At 44.9% G+C, this 22250-nt stretch overlaps 1 protein-coding gene across 2 annotated transcripts in view; it reads left to right on the forward strand.

Moving 5' to 3' along the window:
• The first annotated feature begins 299 nt into the window (after positions 1-299).
• The window catches only part of LOC120933238 (serine/threonine-protein kinase N1-like), a 126442-nt gene continuing 104491 nt past the window's right edge, over positions 300-22250 (forward strand). The window contains exon 1 of one of the 2 annotated variants that reach the window (XM_040346336.1): positions 300-634. In XM_040346336.1, coding sequence (XP_040202270.1) covers positions 599-634 — 36 coding nt within the window. In that variant the 5' untranslated portion in view covers positions 300-598. Of the gene's footprint in view, positions 635-5007; positions 5106-22250 lie in introns of those variants that run through there. The other variant, XM_040346337.1, reaches the window with a different exon arrangement.

Here is a 22250-nt window from a genome sequence, read left to right on the forward strand (position 1 = left end):
AGTAAAAGTCCCTTATTTATTATTTTGGTGAGTTTGGCGTACGTTAGGGCGCTCGTATGCTGGGCCTTACACACATGACTAGGGCGTTATTTCATAAAGCTGACCACATTGACTGATTTTATCTTTTACAAAAGCTTCCCTTTAAATCCTCCCATGCTTTGTGCTTGTGATGTCCACACATGTATTCCAGAAACAGGCATTCCATGTTCCCTGTATATAGAAATCCCCCGTCCCACCACAAGGGCTGATATAAAGCCATAGAAGGGTGTGCACTCCAATAATAGATTTCCTTGTTGTGTAGACCCTCCTCTTTAATCCCCATCACACCACACCACTACAATCATACCCTGCACTCGCACAGAGTGGGCGCTAGATCTGTGACCTGAGCCATCGCTGGTGACAATGACATGCTCACAGCTTGATATGCAGCTCTAACCATCTACAGGAAATGCAGGGAGGGACCAGCAAAGAAAGAGAGAGAGAGGCACACTGTGTGTGTGTGTGACACACCATGTCATCCTGTGTGTGGCTGAAGAGCGACAGCGGTGACAACACAGTGACACCCTGACGGTGCGTGTCACATATTGTGTGTCACATAATGCCACACACCCCAACTGAGGAGCAGGATGCACAGGTACAGCTGTCTGGCCAAGTCACACTCACTTTTATTATGTGTCTTTAGCTCTTTTCTTTTATCTCTTATTGTTACTGCTTTATGCTTTCTTGTTGTGTTGTTATATCTTTTATTGTAGTAACATTTATGATTTGGCACAACTGCGATCTTTAGTTAAGTTTGGCACTCTTTTGTTACATTTCTTGAATTATTTGTTGTTTTTTTTTTAGCATTATTCATTAACACTTTCTGTCTTACGCATTATTGGTGTTTATTTATTTTTTATTTTTATGTTCATCATGTTTTTATTAAGCAAAGTTAGAATTTCAATCCAGCATGATTTTTTTTTTTTTGTTTTATGTATGTTTTTCCCTTATAAGGGAAATAAGTATATTCACGTGCCTGTGTGAGTTCTAACGGTAATCCAAATGAATCATTTGCTGATCTGACTTTAGATAAATGAACGCAAATCCGTTGCCCTAGGCACTGCTCTTCAGTGTACTGTATTGATTAAGCCGTATCTATTTTTATGTCTAATTTTAATATTAGTGTACTGTGAGTTGTGATGACAGGCTGCTGACAACAGCGGTCTTGTTTTCCTGCATGACTTTAATCAATACCCTTTAATCACTTTGCATTCAATGTTTATCAGTATAAAGTATCAATGATTAACACCGCACAACGCATGGCGACACTGTGACGCTAAGTATGATAGCACTTTTATGAAAAGCTCCTAATATTCAATAGAACCACCAGAAAACCAATAAGAAAAGTTTATTAACAAAAGTTTACAACCCAAATTATAAACCATTTGATTCCTTAGTCATTGTTTGGTGCACTTCCTATAAAGCCCCCATCATGTCTGTTGAGCCATCAATGGTGTCATTGTATAGCGAAGAAGCACTGGGTCACTTTATATAAGTATAAGTGTGTAGTAAATATTTATAATGGATCTGTATGGGACAAGACCATAAAGTTCTGCTTGGTCACAAGCATGGTATATATATATATATATATATATATATATATATATATATATATATATATATATATATATATATATATATAATAGGGCTTTTTTTCAGGGGGAACTTGGGGGAACTCAGTTCCACCACCTCTGGCTCAGACCCTTTGGTGCCTGCTCACCACAATCACTTGTAAGCACAGAAGTCTGGTTCCTTTGTTTACAAGTGACAGCTCTGCACTCTGTATGCAATGCAATCCTGGTATTTAATGCCCCTTTAAGACCCTTCTACTGTTTGTGCAATCTGAACTGGGTCGTGGTTGAGTTCCTGCACCTATTTTCTGAGAAAAAAAGCTCTGTGTATATATATATAAAATATATTAATATATATATATCATATTGCACATTCACATCAGTCTGCTGAAGGAGCATACAATCTAAGGTCCCTAACTCGCGTTCATACATACACATAAATTTACAATATATTTATAAAAATATATGTGTATGTATGTATATATATATATATATATCCAATGGTTGTCACCGCACACAAATCAGACTGTAGTGCATATAAACCAAAAAAGAGAGCGGCACTTGTGGGTCTTGAAAGGTGAACGAGGAGCTGCGGTGGCGATTGGCACTGCGCTGACAAGCCATTCACCTCTGCAGCTAGGGGTTCGGATCCCGGTCTCGGCTACATGTGAATTGAGTTTGGTGGTCTCAGCCCGGCTCCCGGTGGGTGTGCTATGTGAGGTAAGCCTGCGCTTAGTACGCCCACCCCCCTCCCACAAAAACCACTACACTTACACGCACTCTAAATTGGGTTAACATGCACACACTTTGACCACGCGGTCTCTAAAAAGAGAGGCGAAGGACTAACGGGGCTGGTTGAGCGGGCAAATCCTCTCACTCCCTTATAGGGCGTCCCTCTGCCCGTTGGGCTTCAAAGAGCAGGTAGGGCGGGCTATGTGGGAGGACCCCCTCATACACCCGCCATTGCCACCCGGGGCATGGAGAAAGGTGGCAGATTGCTTCTGGGGGAGGCCTGCCTACTCCCAACTCCTGCAGTCCGGCTCCTCTCTCGAGTACATGCACAAAATACACTTTAAAAAAAAAAAAAAAAGAAAGGTGAACGCACGGTGGCAGTTAAATTTCAACGTTTCAATGAGGCACAAGCTCAGGAAGATGAGCTTTTGCCTCGTCGAATTAAACCACCATCATGTGTTCACCTTTCAAGACCCGCTCTCTTTTTTGGTATATACTTATACTCTATTACCAAAAGTATTAGGACGCCTGCCTTTACATACACACATGAACTTTAATGGCGTCTTAGTCTGTACGGTTCAATATTGAGTTGGCCCACCCTTTGCAGCTATAACAGCTTCAACTCTTCTGGGAAGGCTGTCCACAAAGTTTAGGAGTGTGTCTATGGGAATGTTTTACCATTCTTCCAGAAGCGCATTTGTGAGGTCAGGCACTGTTGTGGGACAAGAAGGCCTGGCTCTCCACTCTAATTCATCCCAAAGGTGTTCTATCGGGTTGAGGTCAGGACTCTGTGCAGACCAGTCAAGTTCCTCCCCCCCAAACTCGCTCATCCATGTCTTTATGGACCTTGCTTTGTGCACTGGTGTGCAGTCATTTTGAAACAGGAAGGGGCCATCCCCAAGCTGTTACCACAAAGTTGGAAGCATGAAATTCCCTTTACTGGAACTAAGGGCCAAGCCCAACCCTTGAAAAACAACCCCACACCATAGTCCCCCCCCCCCCCCCCCCTCATCAAATTATTTGGACCAGTGCACAAAGCAATGCAATCTATTGTCCCTAACTCACATTCATACATACACATAAATATACAGGGCTGGATTCAGAAACGAGATACGACGGCGTATCTCCTGATACGCCATTGTATCTCTGAGTTGCGGCTTCGTATCTATGCGCCTGATTCATAGAATCAGTTACGCATAGATTTCCCTAAGATCAGACTGGCGTAAGTGTCTTACACCGTTGTATCTTAGGCTGCATATTTTCGCTGGGCGCTAGGTGGCGCTTCCGTATATTTACGCGAGGAACATGCTAATTAGGTATTTACGCCTATTCATAAATGTACGTCCGGCCAGCGCATTTTTTTACATTGTTTAAGTTAGGCTTTTTCCGGCGTAAAGTTACCCCTGCTATATGAGGCGTAGCTAATGTTAAGTATGGACATCGTTCTCGCGCCGAGTTTTGAAATGTTTACGTCGTTTGCGTAAGTCGTTCGCGAATAGGGCTGTACGTAAGTTACGTTCACGTCTAAAGCACTGACGACTTGCGGTGTAAATTCGAGCATGCGCACTGGGATTTTTTCACGAACGGCGCATGCGCCGTTCACAAAAAACGTAAAATACGCGGGGTCATCTTAAATTTAGATAAAACACGCCCACAACATCCCCATTTGAATTAGGCAGGCTTACGCCGGCCCACATACGTTACGCCGCCGTAACTTAGGGTGCAAGTTCTTTCTGAATACGGAACTTGCGCCCAAATTTACGGCGGCGTAACGTATCTGAGATACGTTACGCCCGCAGAAAGATCCGCTCATCTTTCTGAATCCAGCCCACAATATATACACAGTATATATTAAAATAAATATATATATATATATATATATATATATATATATATGTTACAGCTGTTTATGCTTAACATTCCAAGCACCCTGGCCTTAGTAGCAGGCTGTACTTCATAACAACCAATCACAATTCCACTTTTCATAGTTTAGCGGCAAATGGCCCGTGCACACGATCCGAATATCGTACGAAAAATGTCGTCTCAGGAAGAATCGTATGATAATCGGATCGTTAGTACAGAGCTTTCGAGAGACGATCATGACAGTTCATGCGATATTATTTTATCGGACATGCACGAAAATTTTTCTCATACAATACAAGATTGTACTATTTTCATTTAGTCAGTACAGTTGTCATCCGAAAATACAATACAAATACATTACAACACATGACATCACTTCTGATTTTTTTTTTCTGTCGTACGAGAATTTTCGTGACTTTAATAACCATTTAATTTCTACTTGCGACTATTAAGCGAAAAAAGTCGTACGACCTGTCGTACGATATTCGAATCGCGTCTACGGGGCATTAGATTTAGCGGCTTAGACCAGACTTTTGTGAGTTAATTGGTAGTTCACATTTATCCAATGGCATCTGTTGCAAAGTTAAAAACCCATCTCAGAAGCCTTTGATGGAAGCAGCAATTCTGGACCGCTCTGGTTCCAGGTCAGTGACATCGCCTGAATTGAACCTGATCGGGTTCAGCTACACAGCCTTGGAACCAGCGTTTAATGCTGTGTGTCTGAGGACTTCCTGCGTAGGATGTTTGCTGAGATCTCTAAAAAGCGGAAACATGACAGGTTGGAAGAGAGGGACGGGTCTGCTCAGGTCGGCTAAGGGTTAATGAAGGACATTGTGGAGGTCTGTACTCTGCAGCAGGGGGAAGGATCCTGGTGAGATGCTCTGCATGTGTCTGAATGGGGTAAGTTTAGTAGGGAAGGAAATGTTCTTGGCCAGGCCAGAGGCAGCAGGGGAGTGATGATCTGCAGGAAGTTGCAGTGACTCTGTGTAAGCTATTGGAGCTCAGCGGGGGTTTTCAGATAATGGGTTAATGAAGCAACTCTGTGGGGTGAGGGTCAGGAAGTCTGCTATTGCGGAAGTCAAGACTATACTGTAGACTCTATATGTTCAAAAAACGAAGGCGGCCTATATCCAAATATATCCATGTTACACCAGACCAGAAGTAGGTGGCCTTTTTTTGGGGGGGGGGACCTGTCTTTGTATAGGAGACACTGGAACTCGGTTATAGATAGACATATATAACAGCTTACAATTTTCGGAGGGAAAAGCAAGGAAAATATCCCAGATGCTTTTTCAAAAATACAGCCACATGGAACTGCGTGGTATTCTAGCACCATGTGATTTTGCACCACATGCTGCATTTTCCAATACGTGGGGGAGCCATCAAGAATTAATGACACCCCGTGTGTCTGCTAAAGAGCAACGTGTTTTGTCTGCGGGTCGAAAAACGTCTGCAATTTGCACACATTTCTGGTGCCGCTACAGGGCCAGATTCTCGTCCAGCGGCGTATCTCTGCGGCGGCGTAACGTATCCGATTTACGTTACGCCGCCGCAACTTAGACGGGCAAGTGCTGTATTCTCAAAGCACTTGCTCCATAAGTTGCGGCGGCGTAGCGTAAATCGGCCAGCGTAAGCCCGCCTAATTCAAATTTGGATCAGGGGGGCGTGTTTTATGTAAATGTACTGTGACCCGACGTGATTGACGTTTTTCACCGAACAGTGCATGCGCCGTCCGTGGACTTTCCCAGTGTGCATTGCTCCAAAGTACGCCGCAAGGACGTCATTGGTTTCGACGTGAACGTAAATGACGTCCAGCCCCATTCACGGACGACTTACGCAAACGACGTAACTTTTTCAAATATCGACGCGGGAACGACGGCCATACTTAACATTGTTACGCCGCACTTATGCCACCATATATACGCCGGGAAAAGCCTAATGTAAACGGCGTAACTTTACTGCGTCGGCCGGGCGTACATTCGGGAATTTGCGTATCTAGCTAATTTGCATACTCGACGCGGAACTGGACGGAAGCGCCACTTAGCGGCCAGCGTAAATATGCAGTTACGATCCGACGGTGTAACACAGTTACGCCAGTCGGATCTATGGGAAATCTATGCGTAACTGATTCTAAGAATCAGGCGCATAGATACGATCGTGCAATCGTGTCTAGCCTTACAAGTCCTTAAAGCGGAGTTCCAAACAAACATGGAACCTCCGCTTTTCGGAAACCCTCCCCCCCCTCCGGTGTCACATTTGGCACCTTTCAGGGGGAGGGGGGTGCAGATGCCTGTATAATACAGGTATTTGCACCCACTTCCAGGCATAGACCCCCGCAGAATCTGCGGGGGTCTACTTCACTCCTCTCCCCTGTCTTCTGGGAAACACACAGGTCCCAGAAGACAGCGTGGACCAGTGAGGACGCGCAGTGTGACTCGCGCAAAAGCGCAGTAGGGAACCGGGAAGTGAAGCCGCAATGCTTCACTTTCTGATTCCCTCACCGAGGATGGCGGCGGGGGCAGCCAAGAGCCGAGCGATTCATCGGCTTTGGCTGCCGGCATCGCGGGCACCCTGGACAGGTAAGTGTCCATTTATTAAAAGTCAGCAGCTGCAGTATTTGTAGCTGCTGGATTTTAGTATTTTTTTTCAGGCGGACCTTCGCTTTAACCACATCAATACTAGCCACTTTTGCCCCTTCCCAGACCAATTTTCCGCTTCCAGCGCTCTCGCACTTTCAGTGACAATTGCGCGGTCATGTACCCTCAATTAAATTTTTATCATTTTGTTCACACAAATAGAGCTTTCTTTTGGGGGTATTTATTCACGACTCTGTTTTTTATTTTTTGCGATATAAGCGAACGGAAATTTTGAAGAAAAAATATATAAATTTTCTTCTTTCTATTTTAAAAGAAATCCAATAAAATCGAATTTTGGCCAAAATTTAACCGCAAATGTATTCTGTTACATGTCTTTGGTAAAGAAAATCCTGTTAAGTGTATAATAATTGGTTTGTGTGATCACAGATAGATGTACGCAGATGATCATGTACAGATGTGCGCGGACATGTGTTTTGGGGACACTATTTTGGGGACTTTGTGTGTTTACACTGTGGGGACATGTCTGGGGACACTGGGATGGTTATCAGTGTGTAAGAAAACAGCTCATACTCGCTGATCACCAGCCGGCTGCAGACATCCACTCTCCTCTCCTCACTGACAACTTCCATGTGAGGAGAGGAGAGCCAATTGCCTGGTTGGCTGAGACCAGGAGGTGAGGGGGGGGGGGGGGGGTCTATTTGTAAACAGGTGAAAGCAGTGGGTGAGCAGGGGTCAGAGGTGGGTGAGCAGGGGTCAGAGGTGGGTGAGCAGGGGTCAGAGCTGATGCAGAGATGGAGAGTTTAGCTGTTGTGGGGAAAGGGCTAAGAGGTGGTTGGTGAGCTATGGATGTGGGGGCAGAAGTGTCCACTGTGCATAGCAAACCTCTGAACCCTGCACTCTATGCCTAACACCCTCCTGTGTATTATGCAGTCCTGTACCCAACGCTCTATGTATTATGCAGTCCTGTGCCCAGTGCTCTGTGTATTATGCAGTCCTGTGCCCAGTGCTCTGTGTATTATGCAGTCCTGTGCCCAGTGCTCTGTGTATTATGCAGTCCTGTGCCCAGTGCTCTGTGTATTATGCAGTCCTGTGCCCAGTGCTCTGTGTATTATGCAGTCCTGTACCCAACGCTCTATGTATTATGCAGTCCTGTGCCCAGTGCTCTGTGTATTATGCAGTCCTGTGCCCAGTGCTCTGTGTATTTTGCAGTCCTGTGCCCAGTGCTCTGTGTATTTTGCAGTCCTGTGCCCAGCACTCTGTGTATTGTGCAGTCCTGTACCCAGTACTCTGTGTATTGTGCAGTCCTGTGCCCAGTACTCTGTGTATTATACAGTCCTGTACCCAGCGATGTGTGTATTATGCAGTCCTGTGCCCAGCGCTGTGTATTATGCAGTCCTGTGCCCAGAGCTCTGTGTATTATGCAGTCCTGTACCCAGCTCTATGTGTATTATTCAGTCCTGTGCCCAGTGCTCTGTGTATTATGCAGTCCTGTGCCCAGAACCCTGTGTATTATGCAGTCCTGTACCCAGCACTCTGTGTATTATGCAGTCCTGTACCCAGCGCTCTGTGTACTATGCAGTCCTGTACCTAGTGCTCTGTGTATTATGCAGTCCTGTACCCAGCGCTCCACCCCTTGTCACATCGCCATCCTTAGTTCCCCCCACCCCCCTTTCATATCAGAGTCCACAGTTTCACCCCCTGTCACATCAGAGTCTTTATTTAGACCATCAGGGGGCTGCTGTCTCTTATGGGTTCCTGCAGCCACCCCCCTGACATCGCCCAGGAAGAGACAGTTGGCACCCGGATAACACCTAAAGAATATATTTTAGTTGTATTATGATCATATACAGCATTCGATTCATGTTTAAGGCCTCGTACAGACGGGCAAACATGTACGATGAAAACGGTCCGCCGGACCGTTTTCAGCGGACATGCCCGCCCGGAGATTTCTGTATGATGGCTGTATACACCATCATACAGAAATCCGCGCGTACACGATACGCGGCGACGAGGCCGCGACGATGACGCGGCGACGATGACGCGGCGACGTGCGCGGCCCTGACAGTTCAATGCTTCCACGCATGCGTTGAAGTCATTTGACGCATGCGAGGGATGGCGGCCGCTCGGACATGTACGGTAAGTCTGTACAGAGGACCGAACATGTCCGACGGACAGGATTCCAGCGGGCATGTTTCTAAGCAAGTTTAGAAACATTTGCCTGCTCGAAAACGGTCTGGCGGGCAAATGTACGCTGGAATCCTGTCCGCTCGGCTGTACAGACGACCGAACATGTCTGCTGAAACTGGTTTCAGCAAACATGTTCGGTCGTGTGTACGGGGCCTTAGATGCAGTGTTTTGTGTCTACACTGGGATTTATAGGATTTTTATATTATTTATAGCTGTATACAGTGGTGTATTTTGGTTTTGTACTACCCTAGGCAAGACTAAAATCGGGCGCGATATATCGTTTTTGTCTCAGGGTCTGATGGGGACAGTGGCATCACTAGGGGGTGCCAGAGGGGACCATGGCCCCTCCAACATTATACTGTACCCCCCCCCCCAATTAAACAGTGGCATCGCTAGAGCTTTCTCTCTCCTGTCTCCTCTCCCCCCGCATGCTGCTGCAGCCCAGCGCGCACAGCAAAGGAAACCAACACAAACGAGCAGAGAGAACAGAGCGGAGGGAGGATGTGCCTGCCCACCTAGGCACTGATCTATCAGAGCTGAGCTCCCTCGGAGGCTGTGCCTGGCCCCAGATCCAGGGTTCTGCTGCCACCCATCCGTTCTCCACACAGGGCGGGAGATCGTGGCGTTCTTGGGGTGCCCTAGGCCTCTCTCTTTCTTTCTTTCTTTCTTTCTTTCTTTCTTTCTTTCTTTCTCTCTCTCCTTGCCTTTCATAATGTCACATGAAATTTATGGAGTGTAGGGGGTAATGCTAGGTGTTAATAGTGCGCCCACTGACACCAATGCTGGTAGTTAATAGTGTGTCCGCTGACACCAATGCTGGGAGTTAATAGTGCGCCCACTGACACCAATGCTGGGAGTTAATAGTGCGCCCACTGACACCAATGCTAGGTGTTAATAGTGCGCCCACTGACACCAATGCTGGGAGTTAATAGTGAGTCCACTGACACCAATGCTGGGTGCGTCCGCTGACACCAATACTGGCAGTTAATAGTGCGTCCCCTGACACCAATGCTGGTCCTTAATAGTGCATTCGCTGACACCGATGCTGGGAGTTAATAGTGCGTCGGCTGACACCAATGCTTGGAGTTAATAGTGCGTCCGCTGACACTAATGCTGGAAATAAATAGTGCGTCCGCTTAAACAAATGTTTGGAGTTAATAGTGCGTCCGCTGACACCGATGCTAGGTGTTAATAGTGCGTCAGCTGACACCAGTGCTGGGGGTTAATAGTGCGTCAGCTGACACCAATGCTGGGGGTTAATAGTACCTCAGCTGACACCAATGCTAGGGGTTAATAGTGCGTCAGCTGACCCCAATGCTGGGGGTTAATAGTGTTTAGTCCTAGTCTTTGCTGAAATTTCTTTAAACTATAAAGAAAAGCTTTTGAGAGTTTTCCTCTCTTTCTGAGGTCTGAAGAAATACCTGAGGAAAAAAGGAAAACTCTTGAAAGCTTGTCTTTTGAGTGTTAGCTTATTGCAATTGAAAGGTATCATTGCATACTGCATTACTCTAGTATTTTGTAATCTTATTTATATATACAATGGGGATCGAAAGTTTGGGCACCCCAGGTAAAAATGTGTATTAATATGCATAACGAAGTCAAGGAAAGATGGAAAAATCTCCAAAAGGCATCAAATTACAGATTAGACATTCTTATAATATGTCAAAAAAAGTTAGATTTTATTTCCATCATTTACACTTTCAAAGTTACAGAAAGCAAAAAAAATGGCGTCCGCAAAAGTTTGGGCACCCTGCAGAGTTAATATCTTGTACTGCCCCCTTTGGCAAGTATCACAGCTTGTAAACGCTTTTTGTAGCCAGCCAAGAGTCTTTCAATTCTTGTTTGAGGTATCTTTGCCCATTCTTCCTTACAAAAGTCCTCCAGTTCTTTGAGATTTCTGGGCTGTTTGTCACGCACTGCTCTTTTAAGGTCTATCCATAGATTTTCAATTATGTTGAGGTCAGGAGATTGTGAAGGCCATGGCAAAACCTTCAGTTTACGCCTCTTGGTGTAATCCCCCATGGATTTTGAGGTGTGTTTAGGATAATTATCCATTTGTAGAAGCCATCCTCTCTTTAACTTCAGCTTTTTCACAGATGGCATCAAGTTACCATACAAAATTTGCTGAAATTTTATTGAATCCATTTTTCCTTCTACTTGTGAAATGTTCCCTGTGCCACTGGCTGCAATACAACCTCAAAGCATGATTGATCCACCCCCATGCTTCACAGTTGGACAGAGGTTCTTTTCATTAAATTCTGTGCCCTTTTTTCTCCAAATGTACCTTTGCTCATTCCGGCCAAAAAGTTCTATTTTAACCTCATCGCTCCACAGAACTTGTTTCCAAAATGCATCAGGCTTGTCTATATGTTCATTTGCAAAGTTCAAACGCTGATTTTTGTGGTGAGGACGTAGAAGAGGTTTTCTTCTGATGACTCTTCCATGAAGACCATATTTGTACAAGTATCTCTTTATAGTGGAATAGTGTACCACAACTCCAGTGTCTGCCAGATCTTTCTGGAGGGATCGTGCAGTCAGACGTGGGTTTTGAATTGCTTTTCTCACAATCCTGCGAGCTGTTCTGTCTGATATTTTTCTTGGTCTTCCAGATCTTGCTTTAACTTCCACTGTTCCTGATGACTGCCATTTCTTAATTACATTCCGAACAGAGGATATTGACATCTGAAAACGCTTTGCTATCTTCTTATAGCCTTCTCCAGCTTTGTGAGCATCAACTATTTTCAGTTTCAGTTTTCTAGACAACTGCTTAGAAGAACCCATGGTGCTGATTGTTGGGGCAAGGTCAGATGAGTCTGGGCATTTAAAACCTTTGAGATTGACATCACCTGGTCTTCCCAGACGATGATTGATAACAATCCATGACACTGGCAGGTCTCAGCTTTGCAAAGGGGGCAGTGCATGCTATAAATTCTGCAGGGTGCCCAAACTTTTGTAGACGTCATTTTTTTGTTTTCTGTAATTTTGAAAGTGTAAATGATGGAAATAAAATCTAACTTTTTTTGACATATTATAAGAATGTCTAATTTGTAATTTCATGCCTTTTGGAGATTTTTCCATCTTTCCTTGGCTTCGTTATGCACATTAATACAAATTGCTACCTGGGGTGCCCAAACTTTCGACCCCCACTGTACTTATTTCGTTTTTTTCAGGGGTATGATTATTAGCCCCCCCCCCCCAGAGTTTCAGAACCCACACGTGCAAGGAGAGGGGCACTTTAATATATTTTTTAAAATTATTATTAATTTTAATTTTTACACTGTTGCTCTTTATTATTTTTGTTGCTGTCACAAGCAATGTAAACATCCTTGTGAAAGCAATAGGCAGTGACCGGCACTCTTTATGGAGAGGTCTGGGGTCTATAAGACCACAAATCCCTCTTCTGCACTTAAAAGCATTCAAAACACCAAATCTGTGAATGCTTTAGCTTTTTAAAAACTGGCGCCGATGGTTTCCAAGTAAACCGGCAGTGATGTCATGTCATTGCTTCCCATTTACTGTTACAAACAGCCGATCAAAGCCTATTCCGGCTTTGCTTGGCTGTCTGACCAGCCAGCATTTCTGCTCGAGTCTCCCGGAGGGATGGGAGAGCCTAAGAGAGCCGCAGAAGGCAGCGAGAGGGGGAGGGGTGTCCCCTCCCGCTTTTTATAATAGCAATCGAGCAGCTAGTAAGCCACTTGATTGCTATTACTAAGGAGAACTGACTGCCGGCTCTAAAAAAAACGATACCAGGGTGATGCCTACACCATCCCAGTACAACCACCGAAAGGACAGGAAGCCTCATCTGCCCTTATGCCTGGGGGCAATGCTGCACCCCTGAAAAATGGCATGCAGGCCAGTCAAGTTCCTCCACCCTAAACTTGCTCATCCATGTCGTTATGGACCTTGCCTTGTACACTGGTGTGCAGTCATGTTGGAACAGGAAGGGGACATCCCCAAATGAAATTGTCCAAAGTGTCTTGGTATCACTGCTGTGCGCAGCCTATTGCATTAGGGTGTACACCCCAGCGCACAAACACATGTGTGTATATCCGCAGAGCAGTGGACGATGTCAGTAGAGCAGAGATTGGTTTCAGTAGTTTTTATTTTTATTTTACAATCTTTTTCGTTATAATTTTTTTTATAATTTTTTTGGAACCCTGTTAGGGGGGTTCTGGTGAAATATCAAGAGTCTAAACAGACCTCTGATGTCTCACTTCTGAGACAGAGAAAGGGACTGAGGACAAAGATTCTCCAGTCTTTTTCTCTGCAGTCTCAGCTACACTGGACAGTAAACTAATGGTAAGTGCTCTGTGCTGAGCGGCTTCCTGTTCATTCACAAACTGAAGCATAGTAAACAACGTTTACTATGCTTCCGTTAAGAAAGAACACAGGAGTATCTGGTACAGATCACTCGCAGTGTTCATTCAGAAAAGGAAGGGACCAGTAAAATAAATATTTACTGGCTCTTTTCCCTGCTCTTCATCTTGAAACATCCCCCGTAGCAACTGGTGGAGAGGAGAGGAGGGAAGCTGGCAGCACTGCAGGGGGAGATAGGAGCGCCAGGAAGCAGGGGAAATCTGCACTGCGAGATGAGGGTGTGCCCAGGCACACTCAGCACACCCTGTGCACACGCCTATGCTTGGTATACTGACACCTTAAGAGTTCCCTTCACTGGAACTAAGGGGCCAAGCCCAACCCCTGAAAAACAACCCCACACCATAATCCCCCTCCACCAAATGACTTGAACCAGTGCACAAAGCAAGGTCCATAAAGACATGGATGAGCGAGTTTGTGGTGGAGGAACTTGACTGGCCTGCACAGAGTCCTGACCTCAACACATTAGACCACCTTTGGGATGAATTAGAGTGGAGACTGCCAGCCAGGCCTTCTCGTCCAACATCAGTGCCTGACCTCACAAATGCGCTTCTGGAAGAATGGTCAAATATTTCCATAGACACACTCCTAAACCTTGTGGACAGCCTTCCCAGAAGAGTTGAAGCTTTTATAGCTGCAAAGGGTGGGCCAACTCAATATTGACCCCTACGGACTAATAGCTGGATTCAGGTAGGGTGACGTATTTACGCTACGCCACCGTACGTCAGAGAGGCAAGTGCTGTATTCACAAAGCACTTGCCTCCTAAGTTACGGCGGCGTAGCGTAAATCGGCCAGCGTAAGCGCCCCCAATTCAAATTGTGAAGAGGTGGGCGTGTTTTATGTAAATCATGACCCAACGTGATTGACGTTTTTAACGAACGGCGCATGCGCCGTCCGTGGACATATCCCAGTGTGCATTGCTCCAAAGTACGCCGCAAGGACTTATTGGTTTCGACGTGAACGTAAATTACATCCAGCCCCATTCACAGACGACTTACTCAAACGACGTAAAATTTTCAAAGTTCGACGCGGGAACGACGTCCATACTTAACATTGGCTAGGCCAGCTATTTGTTCGACTAACTTTACACCTGAAAACGCCTTACGTAAACGGCATATCTTTACTGCGACGGGCAAGCGTACATTTGTGAATAGGCGTATCTCGCTGATTTACTCATTCTAGGCGTAAATCAGCGTTCACGCCCCTAGCGGCCGACGGAACTAGACAGCTAAGATACGCTGGCGCAGGCAGTCGTATCTTAGCTACATTTAAGTGTATCTCAATTTGAGAATACGCTTAAATATACGCCGGCTTAGATTCAGAGTTACGACGGCGTATCTACTGATACGCCGGCTTAACTCTTTGTGAATCTAGCTATAAGACTGAGATGCCAGTTCATGTGCGTGTAAAGGCAGGTGTCCCAATACTTTTGGTAATATAGTGAATTTTTGCCACACAATTTTCCTCAGATCTAAAGATTTTAAAAATCTTTTTTTATTAGGGGTCATCATTGTTAATGCTACTTTACTCCCGTCCACTTTAATTTGATGACTTCCCGTTGTCCTTCAAACATCACCATATGTTCCATTTCTTATTCAGCAGCCAGCAACAAAGTCTCCCTGCCTCTGTGAAACTATGAGACACCCCCCCCCCCTCTTTTCTATAACACATGGACCATGTCTGTGATCACTTCCATATCATCAAGTCATTAGAAAAATATTTGCTGTTGTAGGGATCCCGTATTCCTGCTCATTCCAGACGCCTTATTCTGCAGAACAGGAAGTCTTATTGTGTGAAACGTTCGGGACAAATCAGGAAGCCACATATTGCTGATAAAATCGGGAGACAAATACCGCCTACCTAATGGACCATAAAGATCTCAATGCAATATAAACTTAGATGGTAGCCATAGCTTTCATCACTAAGTGCTCTGGGGAAATGGAAACTGGAGTTTGCTGTAAAGCAAAACACAGGCGCACCACGTAGCACAGATCAACTTATTTAATAAAAAAAAATACAAATTCAAGTATCATACTTGCTAAAGCAGGGGTGCCCAACCTTTTGAAGAGCGAGGGCCACATAAGTGACTTGGTAATTGGTCACGGGCCACAATAAGTGGAGCGGATGGAAAACAGAATCCGTGTCCGCTCTGTATATGCAGAGCGGACACGGACACAGCCCACTCTACTCTGTGGGCCCTCCCATCCAATCCAACCAGGTGGAAGGGGACAGATCCCCTTCTGTTTTTTTTTTAGTGGATTGGATTGGAGGTGGGTGGGTGCAAATGGACACAAGTCTGTTTACATCTGCTGCTCCATAGAGATGAATGCAAGGGTCTGTGTGGGTTGAACCGATCATGTGAAATGGGCCTAAGGCTGCTTTCACATGGGTTGGCAACCTGCAATCTGGGCTTGCGAACCTGCTATCCAAAAGCAGGAGGTCGTGGGCCACATCAGAGGGCTCCGCGGGCCACATGTGGCCCCCGGGCCGCTGGTTGGGTACCCCTGTACTAAAGATTCCTAAATTACAGACTCAAGAAGCAATTCGGTGATGGCAGGACAAGCAACAACTGAACTGATTTTTTTAAGACGAACCTTCTTGTAGCCGGCATGGGAAAGAAATCCCCCTGTCCCAACTAAAAAAGAGCCTTATGCCCCGTACACACGATCGGAAATTCCGACAGCAAAAGTCCGATGTGAGCTTTTGAACGGAAATTCTGACCGTGTGTATGCTCCATCTGACTTTTGCTGTCGGAATTTCTGCCAACAAAAGATTGAGAGCTGGTTCTCAAATTTTCCGACTAAAAATACGATCATCTGTAGCAATGCCGACGCACAAAATTCCAACGCATCCTCGGAAACAGTTCTACGCATGCTCTGAAGCATTGAACTTAATTTTCTTGGCTCGTCGTAGTGTTGTACGTCACCGCGTTCTTGACGGTGGAAAGTTCAGAGAACTCTTGTGTGGCCGTGTATATGCAAGCCAAGCTTGAGCGCAATTCCGTCGGAAAAAACATCCAAGGTTTTTCCGACGGAAAATCCGATCCTGTGTAGGGGGCATAAGCCAGCCAGTTCTTCTTCCCAACAAGTGCCACTGACACATTTTAGGCCTACTCCCCCTACCTAGGGCTCAAGTGCTGCGGGAACACGTGGGAACGGAGTTCCTGCACTTTTTTCACAGCAGGACCTCGGTTCCCTTTGCAGGACTAGAGCAGCTGAGCCGCACGAGCCAATCCTTCACAAAGCCGAGATGCCCAGCTCGAGTCACTGTCAGGGGCAGGCGAACCTTAGTAATCCTTTGTTACTGGCCGCTTCCTGTATATGGATTCATCGGGTAGTGTGCGGGTATTCCGTCACGGGATTTAGAAAGAACTTGCTTCTTTCTAAATGCCGCGATAACTCGCGGCAGACCTCCGCAATGTCTCCTGGGAACAATGACAAAATCTCCCAGGAGACATTGCTGCACCTCAGTCTGGGAAAATCTGTTCAAATTTCCTTGGCCTGGCCATCACCACAGTGTAACTGAGTTTCGGCACTCAGGAGTCTTTGATAAGGGCAATACTTTTTTTTCATTTTGTTTTATAATAAATAATTGAATCCGCTATATTGTGCACCTGTGTTTTGTTTTGCTGTTTATATTTTCTAGTATTACTAGATAGTATACAGTATCTCACTAAAGTGAGTACACCCCTCACATTTTTGTAAATATTTTATCATATCTTTTCACGTGACAACACTGAAGAAATTGCACTTTGCTACAATATAAAGTAATGAGTGTACATCTTGTATAACAGTGTACATTTTCTGTCCACTCAAAATAACTCAACACACAGCCATTAATGTCTAAACCGCTGGCAACAAAAGTGAGTACACCCCTAAGTGAAAATGTCCAAATTGGACCCAATTAGCCATTTTCCCTCCCCAATGTCATGTGACACGTTGGTGTTACAAGGTCTCAGGTGTGAATGGAGAGTAGGTGTGTTAAATCTGGTGTTATCGCTCTCACTCTCTCATACAGGTCACTGTAAGTTCAACATGGCATCTCATGGCACAAGAACTATCTGAGGATCTGAAAAAAATTATTGTTGCTCTACATAAAGATGGCCTAGGCTATAAGAAGATTGTCAAGACCCTGAAACTGAGCTGCCGTACGGTGGCCAAGACCATACAGCGGTTTAACAAGACAGGTTCCACTCGGAAAAGGCCGTGCCATGGTCGACCCAAGAAGTTCAGTGCACATGCTCAGTGTCATGTCCAGAGGTTGTCTTTGGGAAATAGACGTATGAGTGCTGCCGAGGTTGAAGGGGTGGGTGGGGGGTCAGCCTGTCAGTGCTCAGGATTTCAAATCCCTGGACCACTAAATTGGCTTGTCAGTGTCTGACAGTGGGGGATCGTGGTAATCTGGAACAACGTGACCGGGTGGGATAAGGAGGAGGTCCAGTGTAATATCAACTTACAGATTTTCTGTAATGGGGAACTTACACTTAAAAGATCCTGGGGACACATCAATCAAAAACAGGATAATATTTTGTGTATGAATGTCTCTGTTAGTTGCAGAGCAGCTAGAGCCATATCCCCATATAGTATAACAGGATCGAAGATATGTAATTTTGATAGAGCTTTAAATATGCTTCAGAGAACCACACTTACACAGTGGTATATTAAAGGGGTTGAAAAGGTTTGTTTTTTATTTTCTATATAAGTTCCTTTAAGCTAGTGCATTGTTGGTTCACTTACCTTTTCCTTCGATTTCCCTTCTAAATGTTTTTGTTTTCTTTGTCTGAATTTCTCACTTCCCGTTCCTCCTCAGTAAGCTGTTCTGGGTGACTAACCCCCAGCCAGAACGGTTCGGATGATGGGGGCAAGCTTACCGAGGAGAAACAGGAAGTGAGAAATTCAGACAAAGAAAACATTTTTTAGAAGGGAAATCGAAGGAAAAGGTAAGTGAACCAACAATGCACTAGCTTAAAGGAACCTATTTAGAAAATAAAAAACAAACCTTTACAACCCCTTTAAAATGTTACTATAGATCAGGGATATGCAATTAGCGGACCTCCAGCTGTTGCAGAACTACAAGTCCCATGAGGCATAGCAAGACTCTGACAGCCACAAGCATGAAACCCACAGGCAGAGGCATGATGGGACTTGTTGTTTTGCAACAGCTGGAGGTCCGCTAATTGCATATCCTTGCTATAGATGTTAACAGTAAAAATATCACAATTGTAATCAATTAAAAACGTTCTTGAGATAACACCATATATCCAAAAAACTGTGGTTTACATTCTTATAGGATAAACCCATTGATGTCCCAAACTCTTAAGTCAATTGTAAGTTGGTCTACGCATTTCATGGGGTTGCCCTCTTCATCAGAACTGTGTGTATTACATAGAACTTGTAATTACATAAAGAAAACTATGAGAAAGCAGAGAAGAAAAACATAAATTATGTCAACAAATCCATCAAAATATTAATCCAAATAAACTATCTCCATTGGTATAAAGAGAAACAAAGAAAAGAGAATGTATCTTCATATATACAATATTATAAAATACAGGTGCATCTCAAAAAATTATAATATCATCAAAAAGTTAATTTATTTCAATAATTCAATTCAAAAAGTGAAACTCATATATTATATACATTCATTACACACAGAGTGATATATTTCAAACATTCCTTTCTTTTAATTTTGATGATTTAGGCCCTGTACAGACGAGCGGACAGTCCGATGAAAACAGTCCGCCGCTGTACACACCATCAAACCGAAATCCGCGCCGACAGAGAACGCGGTGACGTAGACGACACCGACGTTCTCTATCGCGCGAGTTCAATGCTTCCACGCATGCATCGAATCAATTCGACGCATGCGCAGGATTTCTGTCCGCTGGTTAGACGTACTAACCAGCGGACATGTCCGCCGGACAGCTTCCCAGCGGACATGTTTCTTAGCATGCTAAGAAACATTTGTCCGCTGGAAATCTGTCCGCTAGCCTGTACACACGATCGGATCTGTCCGCTGACACTGGTCGGCGGACCAGTTTCAGCGGACATGTCCGGTCGTGTGTACGAGGCCTAAGGCTTACAACTATTGAAAACACAACATTCGGTATCTCAAAAACTTAGAATATTATAATAATAATATAAGGCCAATAAAAAATAAAAGTTTCTAATACAGAAATGTTGACTTACTGCAAAGCATGTCCATGGACAGTATAATATGCACTCGATACTTGGTCCGGGCTCCTTTTGCATAAATTACTGTATCAATGTGGCGTGGCATGGAGGCGATCAGCCTGTGGCACTGCAGAGGTGTTATGGAAGCCCAGTAATAGCGGCCTTTAGCTTGCCTGCATTGTTGGGTCTGGTGTCTCTCATCTTGCTCTTCACAATACCCCACAGATTCTCTATGGGGTTTAGGTCAGGTAAGTTTGCTGGCCAATCAAGCACAGTGAAACCATGATCCTTAAACCAGGTATTGGTACTTTTGGCAGTGTGGGCAGGTGCCAAGTCCTGTTGGAAAATGAAATCAGCATCTCCATAAAGCTCAGGTCAGGAGAGGGAAGCATGAAGTGTTCTAGAATTTCCTGGTGGAGGGCTGTGCTGACTTTGGACTTGATAAAGCACAGTGGACCAACACCAGCAGATGACACGGCTCCCCAAATCACTGTGGAAACTTCACACTGGACCTTATGCAACTTGGATTCTGTGCCTCTCCACTCTTCCTCCAGACTCTGGAAACATGATTTGCAAAGAAATACAAAATTTACTTTCATCCGGGGACTTTGGACAACTGAGCCACAGTCCAGTCCTTTTTGTCCTTAGCCCAAGTAAGACACTTCTGACTTTGTCTCTGGTTCAGGAGTGGCTTGACACAAGGAATGTGACATTTGTAGCCCATGTCCTGGATACGTCTGTGTGTCGGCTCTTGAAGCACTGACACCAGCCGTAGTTCACCCCCTGTGAATCTCCCCCAAATTCTTGAATTCCCTTTGCTTCACAATTCTCTAAAGGTTGCGGTTATCCTTGTTGCTTGTGCACCTTTTTCTACTACGCTTTTTCCTTCCACTCAACTTTCCATTAATATGCTTGGATACAGCACTCTGTGAAACGCAAGCTTCTTTAGCAATGACCTTTTGTGACTTACCCACCTTTTGGAGGGTGTCATTGACTGTCTTCTGCAAAACTGTCAAGTCAGCTGTCTTCCCCATGATTGTGTAACCTACTGAACCAGACTTAGAGACCATTTAAAGACCCATGAAACCTTCACACTTTATGAGCTCTGTTTTCTTTGCCAAGTTCTCAATCAGCTGTTCAGCGGTTCCTGTGCGTTTTAGCTGCGGATTTGATGACCTTGGAGAAGGGAGGGAAGTCTCGCCGCTGTTATCATGAGGGTGGGGTCACCAGGTGACATCACCCGGTGACCACGCCCCATGCCTATATAAGTCGTGGCGCATCGTGCATCCGGCATTACATCGGAAGAGAGCGTCGAGTCAACATCTCAAGAAGAGAAAAGGGAAGAAGGCGACAAGGAAGACCGGGCCCCCACTAGTAAAAGAGCTGGAAGAAGATAGCGGTGGTGCCCGGCTGAAGTAAGAAAGCACCGGAGAGCGGGAGGAGAACAGGAGAGCGCGGATAAGGCACCGGAGAGTGGGAGAAGAGGCCTTAGAGTTGTAAGAGACGCCCGAAGTTGGAAGAAGACCCCCGAAGTCGGAAGAAGACCCCTAGAGCTGCCTAATAAATTACTTTAAAAACCTGTGTAGTGTTTTTTATTGTCATTTTTCTTCCACCAGGTGAATGGGTAAGGGTACGATGTACCCCATACTCATTTACATAGGGTGGGGGGCCGGGATCTGGGGGCCCCCTTATTAAAGGGGGCTCCCGGATTCCGATAAGCCCCCCTGCCCGCAGACCCCGAAACCAATGGCCACCGTTGTCAGGATGAGGCCCTGTCCTCCATGTTGAGAGCTCACGGCTTGGTACGGTTCAGGAGGGGGGCGCTCGCTTGTCCCCACCCCCATTCCTGACCGGCAGGGCTGCGTGCTCGGATAAATGTCTGGTATAGATTTTGGAGGGACCCCCACAATGTTTTTTTCGGCGTTAGGGTTCCTGTTAAAATCCATACCAGACCTAAGGTCCTGGTATGCTCATGGAGGGGAACCCATGCCAGATTTTTATTTGAAATTTGGCATGGAGTTCCCCCTCATGATCCCTGTTCAGATCGCAACACATGTGTGAATCAGATGCGTGTCCATAGAAGATAATGGGCCTGAATTCTCACCTGAGCCCCACCGCAATGCCTAGAAAATGCACAAGTTTTTTGGGCAATGCGCAGTGCGAATGCATCGCACATATGTGAACCAGCCTCATTTATAATCAATGGATTTTATAATATTATGCAAATTGGATGCGGTTTAAGCCGCAACCAATTCCCATAGGTGTGAACCCGGCCTTACAGGTGTTTTGAGTTAATTAGATGATTAGAATGTGACATCATAAGTCTACAATATTATGATATGATAATATGAGTCATATTATATATGAGTTTCACTTTTTTAATTGAATTACTGAAATAAATTAACTTTTGAATATTACTATTATTTTTTGAGATGCACCTGTATAGTGAGGATATCTTACCTTTGCCTAAAAAAATATATAGAACATAAGTGGCAGATGTCAAAAGCTCATGGGACATGCCGTAATGCCCCAAATATAGATGCTACAATACTAATATGAACAATGTAAGGAGCATTTTATGATAACCATAAAAAACATCCAGACTGAATTTAAACATATCTTACCGATAGGGTGGTTTAAAAAGTATATATTAATGGACTAAATCAGAAGGGAATCCCTGCAGTCACACATCCGTTTTGTTCCTGGGATAGAT

Source organism: Rana temporaria, chromosome 3 (genome assembly GCF_905171775.1).
Source record: "Rana temporaria chromosome 3, aRanTem1.1, whole genome shotgun sequence".
Taxonomy (NCBI): domain Eukaryota; kingdom Metazoa; phylum Chordata; class Amphibia; order Anura; family Ranidae; genus Rana; species Rana temporaria.